The sequence below is a fragment of the Mustela nigripes genome, chromosome 3, assembly GCF_022355385.1.
Source record: "Mustela nigripes isolate SB6536 chromosome 3, MUSNIG.SB6536, whole genome shotgun sequence".
NCBI lineage: Eukaryota > Metazoa > Chordata > Mammalia > Carnivora > Mustelidae > Mustela > Mustela nigripes.
The window spans coordinates 188608848-188619806 of NC_081559.1; the positions used below are offsets into that span (position 1 = coordinate 188608848).

General features: G+C 39.7%; 1 protein-coding gene across 2 annotated transcripts in view; it reads right to left on the bottom strand.

Annotated features, from left to right (window-relative positions):
- DNAAF11 (dynein axonemal assembly factor 11) overlaps nt 1-10959 on the bottom strand; it is a 70818-nt gene that overhangs the window by 19392 nt on the left and 40467 nt on the right. For both annotated transcript variants that reach the window (XM_059392967.1, XM_059392968.1), the window contains exons 9-10: nt 9697-9766; nt 8463-8558 (exon numbers count right to left, since the gene is read on the bottom strand). In XM_059392967.1, the coding sequence (XP_059248950.1) occupies nt 8463-8558; nt 9697-9766 (166 nt within the window). The remainder of the gene's footprint in view (nt 1-8462; nt 8559-9696; nt 9767-10959) is intronic.

A 10959-nucleotide genomic window follows, 5' to 3' on the forward strand; every position in this document is an offset into this window, starting at 1 on the left:
ACACACACACACACACACACACACACACACACACACACACACACACACATCCAGGCATGGTACTCATCTGGGACTACCTTCACTTAAGTTCAAGGCTCAGTTCTAGAGCCATTTCAATGACCCAATGATCAACAGACTGCTAGATCTTCTAAGGATTAGCTGGCTTCTTACACACCTTACTCCTAGGTTATAGTCCTTCAGAGTCATAATCTAAGTGGGTATGGTTTACTGGACTCCCTATGAATGGACTTGAACTTTTTTCTTCTCACCCCTGTGTGGCCATTGAAAGACATTTCTTTTGGATCAGTGGATATTAACCATACATTATCATATTGGTATTATACCATTAATATGTTTAAAATAGGTAGTTCATCTTCCTAAATTTTGCTCAGCGTGATTATTGTTCCCAATTACCATGTTGGCAATCAGCAGATGCTGTAGCTCTAGATGTCACTTAAAATCACAAGCTGAGATGAAATTAACATAGGAAATGAGTATACATAGAGAAGAGAAGGGGTTTAGTAACATGGAGGTGACTAGAGATCTCAAAGAGATGTATCCATGGAAGGGTGGGGGGGGATGAATGCCTAGTTGGAGCAGGTATTAGACATTATGAGGAAAGAATTAAAGCTACAAATACATGTCTGTTACATGGGTCTTGCTGTAAAGCAGATGAGGGCACTAACTAGAGGGAGATGCTTTTCTTTTTTTTTTTTTTGCTTTGTTTTGTTTTGTTTTAAAGAAGGAAGATGTATTAGCATGTTTTCTTTTTTTTTTAATTTAATTTTTCAGTGTTCCAAGATTCATTATTTATGTATCACTCCCAGTGCTCCATGCAATATGAGCCCTTCTTAATACCCACCAACAGGCTCACTCATCCCTCTACCCGCCTTCCTTCCAAAACCCTCAGTTTGTTTCTCAGAGTCCACAGTTTCTCATGGTTCATCTCCCTCTCCCATTTCCCCCAATTCACTTTTCCTTTCTTCTCTTAATGTCCTCCATGTTATTCCTTATGCTCCACAAGTAAGTGAAACCATATGATAATTGACTCTCTCTGCTTGACTTATTTCACTCAGCATTATCTCCTCCCGTCCCATCCGTGTTGATACAAAAGTTGGGTATTCATCCTTTCTGATGGCTGCATTATATTCTATTGTATATATGGACCATATCTTCTTTATCCATTCTTCTGTTGAAGGGCATCTTGCCTCTTTCCACAGTTCGGCAATTGTGGCCATTGCTACTATGAACCTGGGGTACATATGGCCCTTTTTTTCACTGCATCTGTATCTTTGGGGTAAATACCTAGTAGTGCAATTGCAGGGCCATAGGGTAGCTCTATTTTTAATTTCTAAAGGAATTTCCACACTGTTTTCCAAAGTGGCTACACCAATTTGCATTCCTCCCAGTAGTGTAAGATGGTTCCCCTCTCTACACATCCTCTCCAAAACCTGTTGTTTCCTGTCCTGTTAATTTTTGGCATTCTAACTGATATAAGGTGGTATCTCAATGTGGTTTTGATTTAAATCTCCCTGACGGCTAGTGATGATGAACATTTTTTTCATGTGTCTGTTAGCCATTTGTATGTCTTCTTTGGAGAAGTGTCTTTTCATGTCTTCTGCCCATTTTTTGGCATAATTATTATTTTTTTTTGAGTGTTGAGTTTGAGGAGTTCTTTATAGATCTTGGATATCAGCCATTTGTCTGTAGTGTCATTTGCAAATATCTTCTCCCATTCCGTGGGTTGTCTCTTTGTTTTGTTGACTATTTCCTTTGCTGTGCAGAAGCCTTTTATCTTGAAGAAGTCCCAAAAGTTCATTTTTGCTTTTGTTTCCTTTGCCTTTGGAGACATGTCTTGAAAGAAGTTGCTGTGGCCAATGTCAAAGAGGTTACTGCCTATGTTCTCCTCTAGGATTTTGAAAGATTCCTGCCTCACGTTGAGGTCTTTTATCCATTTCGAGTTTATCTTTGTGTATGGTGTAAGAGAATGGTTGAGTTTCATTCTTATATACATAGCTGTCCAATTTTACCAGCACCATTTATTGAAGAGACTGTCTTTTTTTCACTGTATATTTTCTAACATAAGATGCAGAAAGGGGAAATTCAGTGAACAAGTAGAAAGAAGGGAAAATCGTCAAAGAGAAAAAAGAAGGTCTTTCAAGAGCCGGTGGAAATGGGATACCACACATACATGGAGAATGGGGATAGACAGCTCGTTCATGAATCAGTAAGGCTGAGGAGACCAAGGAAGGGAAAATGTGATGGTTGGAGTGTGTGGAAATGATCTTTTCTTGCTCCTGTTTTTTCCATGCTGGAAGTTTGAGAAATGAGCTGAGGATAAGAAATAATGTTCTGAAAAAGTAGAAGAATGGATGGAACAGGAAAATCTAGCAAGATGAGCATAGCACCCTCACTGCAGACCTACTTGAACTAATAATCAGAGAATAGAAGTTAGTTTATATTGGGTATATCATAAGTACATTTGGGTAGAGAGAAAGTATTGAGAAATATGTGTCCAACTAAGAAGGAGAAGGGAGTTTGAGGCTGTCTTTTAGGATTGTGGTCTGTAATATTGACCTTAATATGTGACCTTCACCTCCAGGGCTCAATACACCAGAATCAAGGAAGATATTCACCAACTGAAGCTGTAAATATAATTTGCTGTTCAGTTCAGATAGAAACTTCCTTAATCTCAGTTAATTATTCTGAAAAAAAACCCCAAAGGAAATCATGAAGCGTATTCTTGGAGTGCTCCTGTAACTTGTCAATTGAGAGTCTAGATGGGAGTTTAATTTAATGACTTGAAGCAAGCTTCTCAGTGAATACAAAATTTCAGTTAAATCTTATTAAGCTGGACTGTAATGAGATCATATGCCAAATATTCCCAGGCTGATTGTGGTGGTAAGATTGTTTATGTATGTATAACTTAGTCTGACCACACATTTAAGAAGACATATTGAAAACCAAGCATACATCCATAGAAAATGTGATGGGGAATAATTTCACTCAAAATAGGAAGAGAACAAAATGTATGGTACCTAAAAATAAACCTCAGAAAATCTGTAGCAGTTCTGGAGAGAAAACTACCAAAAACAAAAACACAAACACAAACTTCTGAGGGACAAAAAGAAAGAATAATAAGTGGAAAAACATACATTATTGGAAAAATATAGTTTTGATTATGTAAATACATGAATTCATTCCCATAACAATCTACAAATTCAATGAAATCTCAATAATAAAAATGTTGACTAAAAGAGAGAGGAATACTATTAATTAATGCAACATCAGTCACCAATAACAATGAATAACATGAATTAACAGTGAACAGGAATGTAGTGTGTGTTATGTTCCAAGCTCTTCTAACATATGTAAAGATTATATGTTGATTTAGATAATCCTCAAAATAACCTTTTATGGTATGAATTATTACTAATATCATTTCATGGACAGGGTGTCTGAGGCACAGAAGGATTAATAATAATAATTAATACAACTCTTGAATAGAAGTACCAGGGTTTAACCTGGGTTCTCTGGCTCCGGAGCCCCTTCCCTTAATCACCCACCCTGCTTCTAAATTTCAATGACAACAAAAATCCCAACAGCATTTTTGGAAGCAGAATTAGATAAAATTTTTATTTTTTTAAGATTTTATTTATTTATTTTAGAAAGAGAAAGCAAGCATGTGCGATCAGGGGAGGAACAGAGGGAGAGGGAGAGAGACTCTCTAGCAGACTCCCTGCTGAGTGCAGGACCTGATTCCATGACCCTGAGATCATGACCGAAGCTGAAATCGAAAGCTGGACGCTCAACCAACTGAGCCGCCCAAGCACCTTGAAATTATTTTAAAGTTAACCTGGAATAATATGCATGGAAAAGTAATGAGGAAATGGCTGGGGGAGAGAATAATCAGGGAGGAGATTCATGTTCCAAATGCTAAAATGGATTTTAAAGATGCTTTCAAGGTATTCACTCATTAAACAAAAACTTACTGAACTCCTTCTCTTTGCCAGGTTCTGCTCTAGGTGCCAGTGGTGGAGTACTGACAAGAACAGACAAAACTCCTGTCCTCATGAAATTTAGATTCTTGTTGTGGGAAACAGACAAAGTAATAGAAAAATATATAGTCTGTTACAGGTCGTGATACATTCTATGAAGAAAAATCCAGTAGCACCAGGGATAGAGAATGCTGGGGTAGAGGAGGAGATGCTTTCTAAATATGGGAGTCAGAAAAGACTCCATTGCTAAGATGACATTTGAACAGAAACATGGAAAAGTTGAGAAAGCAAACCATGAGGGTATCTGGGGAAATGGCATTCCAACAGAGGGGACAACAAGTACAAAGGTCCTGGGGTAGAAGGAGGCTTGCCATATTTGTAAAATAGTGAGGAAGCCAAGGTGGCTGGAATGGCCAGAAGGTGAAGTGGAAGAAGATGATGTCAGAAGGATAATGGCAGGGGGAGGTTATCAGGACATTTTGCCTTTACCTCTGAATGAAATGGGAAATGTTACTTGGTCTGACTTACATAGATTATAAAATGATCATTCTGGCTGTTGTTGGAAAAGGAATTACTAACTCTTCTCCAAAAACGAGTGAGTTCCTGGTTGACAGATGACACCCAGCGGCCATGTTTCTTGACTGGATACATCTAATGTGATAAGAGGCCACACACTCTAGAATTGAGATTCTCTCCACCACTCACACCCCAGAGCTAAGACTAGTGAATAAAACAGTGTTTATTTAGTTTAGTGAATAAAAAGAAATGCCACCAGACGGTGGAACAGGACTGAGAAAAAACCTGATGAAACAGAATGTTCCCTACTCCACTGTTACCTGGGCAGTTGATCTTCTATTTACTGCCTGATGCTACCTTTCTGAGAGAGCCAGCGTATGTTCTCATCCACTATCCCACTCATCAGTGCTGGCTGAGACATCAACCCTTGAAGTCATGGTGGAGGAGGTAGAGTTGGGGATGGCATTCTGGGAGAAACAGTACCCACAAGTTAGAGCATGAGATGATGGGTGGAGCCAGAGGAATGCTAGCAGCGTGCTAGGGATTGTGATATTTGTGTATTAATTACAGCAATCCACAGGATATGGACTCAGTGGCAGATGTTGGGAAGCATCTGGTGTTGTAGACAGCATGAGGGGAAAGCCTCTTGGAAATGTGGAGCTGAGCTGAGAGAACCCTCTGGCATGTCAGTAGCAAAAATGTCACCATGACCCCTGTGGTAGGGGGCAGATTTGGTGAAACTTGCCTAAAAACACTGGGTCTGCATGGATCCAGCCTCATTTAGGAGTTAGAAAGGAGAAAAAAACAGATCAGTTTGACATCTATGACAAAATGCTGAAGGAGGCGTGTAATAAGAAATAGCCTAGCACTTTGTAGATTCAATTCTAAATGTTATGTCCTTGGAAAATGTATACAAAGCTCATTCTTGAACTTCCAAATAAACACACTAGAATCATCACAGCATAGACACAATCAAAAAGGTCAGCTCTTTGCAGTATTCTTTACAAACATTATCACAAAATGGGACAACTAAATATCAAATCTGATCTTTTCATTTATTTAGAATATCTGAATATTAAAAACTACTGAAGGGTCACAGTAGAGATTTCTGGAAGTATTGGGTTATTAGTATGTTAAGTATTAGCAATGCTATTTTATGAACAAATCAAAACTGTACTGAAGTGTTTACCTGATTTTTACAAAATGCTTTAAAATTCCAAGATGCTGCCTCAATAATTTTATAATGCAGGCCAGACTCCACAATTCTACAGTAAGTGAGAAGCCTGGACATATAAATAGCTGAGTGATTTGAACTTCAGTACTTCAAAAGTTTCTGTCTTTAGGAGACGTTAATTTTCAGTAACACATACTTTTAATAATAAGCATAAATAAAACTAGAGTTCTGGCTTTTTAACTTTCGATGATTTTTAAGAAAAAGTTTTTGTTCTTTGAACTTTATAGTCCTTGCAAATATCTAATTCATGAATGGAAACCAACTAATTTGGGACAAGAAATTATTCTCCAAAGGTTGTTTTCACTATCTTTGAGTTTCAGGTGTGTAATTTAGTGATTCAATAGTTAAAATCCCAGAGTAGAACATAGGCGGTAACCTCTGACATTGGCCATAGCAACTTCTTATTAGACACATCTCCTGGAGGCAAGGGAAACAACAGCAAAAATAAACTATTGGGACTTCATCAAAATAAAAAGCTTCTGCACTACAAATGAAACCATCAACAAAACTCAAAGGCAACCTACAGAATGGGAGAAGATATTTGCAAATGACATATCTGATAAAGGGTTAGTATCCAATATGTATGTACATATACATATAAATAAAACTTGTAAAACTCAACATGCCTAAAACAAACACTCCAATTAAAAAATGGGCGGAAGACAAGAATAGGCATTTCTCCAAAGAGGACATCCAGATGGCCAATAGACACATGAAAAGATGCTCAACATCACTTACCTTCAGGGAAATGCAAATCAAAACTACAATGAGATATCACCTCACACCTGACAGGATGATTAAAGTCAACAGCAAGGAAACAACAGGTGTTGGTGAGGATGTGGAGAAACCCAAGAGGGTTCCCCTATCTACCTTTTAAAAGTGATAATGATGGGATGCCCGGGTGGCTCAGTGGTTAAGCACCTGCCTTCAGCTCAGATCATAAACCCGGGGTCCTGGGATCGAGTTCCACATCAGGTTCCCCTGAGCAGGGAACCTGCTTCTCCCTCTGCTTGCTGCTCCCCCAGCTTGTGCTCTCTCACTCTCTGACAAACAAGTAAAATCTTAAAAATAAATGTGATAATGATAGCAATATATAAAGGAATGACAAAAGGAAATAATTTAATAAATAATAATTTAAATGAAATGACAGAGATAACATCAATGTTACTTTAGCATCGTAGTCTAAAACCTTAAAAATATGTACCTCTAAGGGGAAATGTTATTCATAGTTTATTACTGAGAAAAAAAAATAGAACCATTCTGAGTTCTTCTATGTAAATGATCTCATTTTCAACCACACACTTCCAGAATTTTTTCTTTAATGAGCTATTTTCTATACTTTTTACGTGTATTTAACATGACAAATTTAGAAAGATACAAAAACAAAAAGGATAATGGAAATAGAAGGCTGTTTGTATTTAAAAGATTCATGAGCAGGGACAGAGGAGGCTTTCTCATCAATCGTCTGGCACCCCGCAGAAGGCGCATAAATCATAGATCTTGATTTTCTTTTAGGAAATAACAGTTATCATTTAATCTTTGGTGTTTTAGTTAGAATAGAGGTTTCAAAAAAACAAGAGAGACTGCTGATCATAGTGTCATAGAAATGTGTCTATCAAAGCACTGGGGTAATTAAGTTATCTCTTCTACTCCCCTATAGGCTATTCTAATTAGCATGCAACCACTTACCTTAATTTACTGTAGTCACCAAGGACAATGTGATTCTGACCATTGTGTTTATTATTTTACTGCCTGACAGCAAATTGTATTTGCTGTTTTATTGACTTGGGACTAAAAATGCATTATTGATTACCCATAATCAATCTGTTACAAATCTGGCTATGGGAAAAGGAAGAATTAATAAATCATTATAGAAACTTATTGGTTAATCAAGTTTATTCTCAGCGGCAGACACCCCTGCCCCTGTTCTCCTGCAAGGGCAGAGCCTCATTTGACTGCTTCTCTACTCTTCCCCTTTGAAACCTGAGTACTGGGGCAAAGCTGACCCCACCCCAGGTCATGGAATGAGACATCAGTAACCAAATATACAATAATAGAAACCAAACAAAGTACTACCATCCCTTTGGCCAGATATTGGTTTCATTGCCTAAGGTTAAGCTAATCAAGACTTAATTGGGTGTGTCAGCTAAATTGGCTAATTAGTCCAGAGGAACTTCCATTCCATAGTGATGGGAAAGCTTCTCTCTCTCTTTCCCTGACTCTCTGATTGTCTGTCTTCGTGCAAGGTAAAGCGAGTAAGCATGCCACCCCAGTGGCTACTCACGCTCTTCTCAGGAAGGAAGCCAGTTAACATATTGGAAAGGCCCTGACCCTCCCCTGCCTTTTCATGTCTGTTACAAGAGATGAAACACTTCTTTATGGTTAAAAGTACCGATCCCTGTGTAATAGGTGTGCTGGTGGTGCCTGCCCCACTTGGAAGGACACTGGGACTTATACACCCCAACTCCCCACAACACTCTGGCTCCAGAGGCAAGAACCACTGGTGGAGTGATGGCAGGATGAGCCCCCGAAGGTCCCACCTGCATCCGAGTCTCAGCTCTCTGTTCACACAAGTTCTGGTTCTCCTGCCTATGCCGAGGTGAGTAGATTTTCTGGTTGTTTCAACCAAAAGAAGTCTTATTAGCCCTGACAGGTCAAGTTCCTTCAGGAACCAGTATCTCCAGACCTGAATTGATCCACGTGACCTTGCCTACCTTGGGCATGCAGATCACCAAGTGCCCTGTCGTCTGAGATCGTCTGGCGGTGCTGCTGTCAGGCTTGACCTCTGCAGGGAGGACAAGCTGGAATGGCTGAAAATAAACAGGAAGTGTCCCGGAGAGGGAGGGCATATTACACGAGAGGGTTACTTCGAAAGGTATTTTCAGTACCAGTTCAAGATTCTCCATTCCATTTTTTAAAAAGATTTTTTTTTATTTATTTATTTGACAGACAGAGATCACAAGCAGGCAGAGAGGCAGACAGAGAGAGAGGAGGAAGCAGGCTCCCCGCTGAGCAGAGAGCCCGATGTGGGGCTCGATCCCAGGACGCCGGGATCATGACCTGAGCCGAAGGCAGAGGCTTTAACCCACTGAGCCACCCAGGGGCCCCTCTCCATTCCATTTTTTAAAAAACACATTTAGACTTAGTAGAAAAAAAAACATGTCTGGGTGATGCTTGATATGCATGAACTATTTAACCTATTTTAATAAATGGTCCAAAGAACAGTCATCAATCACAGTGAAACAGTCACTGGTCCATTTATGTTAACATAGCTAATAATAAAGAACTTACAGATAAAACTTCTTGTCATAAACCATCAACATATTTCTACTTTAAAGCCTTCATATGACTCCTATGAATGCTCATAACCAGCAAAAAATACTATTTCGGGGCATTGGGGTGGCTCAGTCAGTTAAGCGTCCTAGTCTTGATTTTGGCTCGGGTCATGATCTCAGGGTCGTGAGATTGAGCCCCATATGGGGTTCCAGGCTGGGTGTGGAGCCTGCTTAAGATTCTCTCTCTCTCTCTCTCTCTTGCTCTGCACCTCCACTCTGCTGGTTTTCTCTCTCTTAAAAAAAAAATACTATTTAAAAAATAATAAAATTACAGTTGCATAAATGAAATCACTCACAATTTAAATTGGGCATATGATTTGAATCTAAGTTCAAACACAGGCTATCACACATATAACCACCTTATCAGCTCTGAAAGGAGTACTAAACACAATAGATACAAATTAAAAATGTTAATTTTATGGAGCTACACAGTGGTTAGTCAACAACTAATCTTGCTGTATACCATTCCACCGTGTAAAATCATGTGTGAAAAACAGCTCTCTGACTGGGCCTCTTTTCTTCTCTTTTCATATTATGTTAACAATTTTCAAGGCAACCTAGCTTACTTTGAGGCTTGGCTTTTGAAACTAACAGTCCACCGCATTACGCTCACCTTTCCTTTGACCATGACCCGAACATAAGTTGGCTGTACGTCAACATCAATTAAAGATGTGTCCATGTACCTGCAACACGAAATATACCAAATCTTACCATTTTCAAAAACATTAAGTTAAAAGAAGTGCAAATAAAAACTACCATTTCCGGGATCATTTTAAATAAAATAAGCTTCCAATTACCCTGCTCAACAGGTCTTAAGTCTTACATTAATCCCTAAACCAAAGGAAATTCAATATATCAGCAATTTCATTTTTAGACCCACAAGTACTCTTGGCATTGATTGCCCCTAACCTAAAAATATCTGCGGCCTGAAACACCAGAGGTTTGCAAAAAACAGCTTGCCATGTTCTTTCATGAATATTTTATTTTAAGCCCCTACGCCTGACATGAATAGCCAGGAATGCTGAATCCAGGACGCTTGGGGCTTGCAACCAGCCGCTCCTGCTTCCTGAGCTGTTCTCCCTCCCCTGCAGCTGTTCGGCCTGGAAGCCTAGCTCTGCTTCTCCCTGTGAAGCCCCCTCCTGCACAGCCTTCCATCTATGGCTGTGGTCCCAGGATCGGGGTGACAGTTCTCCTTGACTTGAGGAACGAGTGAAAGAGTCAGGCTTCATCTCGCTTGTTTAGACAAATAATCAGACATTGTAGAGTTATACATTTAACAATACTGATCACAAACATAAGCAAACGCAGGGATGATTCAAAACTCGCACACGTTAAGGCAGGTAGAATGAGACCAGGGCTACAGGCACAGGCTTCAGTCCCACGGACTGTGAGGAAGGGTCTGCACCCCCTCCTGCTCCTTGGACCACATTCCTCAACTGCTCTAAGCCCAGGTTCTTCATCTGGAAAAGAGGATGCAAAGTGCCTGTCCTCTAAGATTGCTGTGAAGACACAGGCTGAGTGCCTAGTGCAGAGTTGGGGTGAACATAGTATGGTTCTATTTTATTTTTTTTAATAACAATTCCTGTAAGAGTAAAAAGCATAGGCAAGGTTTCTTAAAACCTCATGTTGAGAATCTACTCTGTTAATGGATCACATTCTCTTGCCCACACACAGAGCTGCCTAAAGTGTTCATCTGCCCCTACATCCAAGGTCTTGGCCTGTGCTGGTTTCCTCCACCTGAAATAATCTTCTGCTGGTTCTCGGAGACCACTGCTTTTCACCTTCAAATGTTAGCTCATGTCACCAGTTTCAGTGACCATCCCCAACACTGCTGACCACCAGACTGCTCACTCACACTGTTGGTCTCCACTCCTGA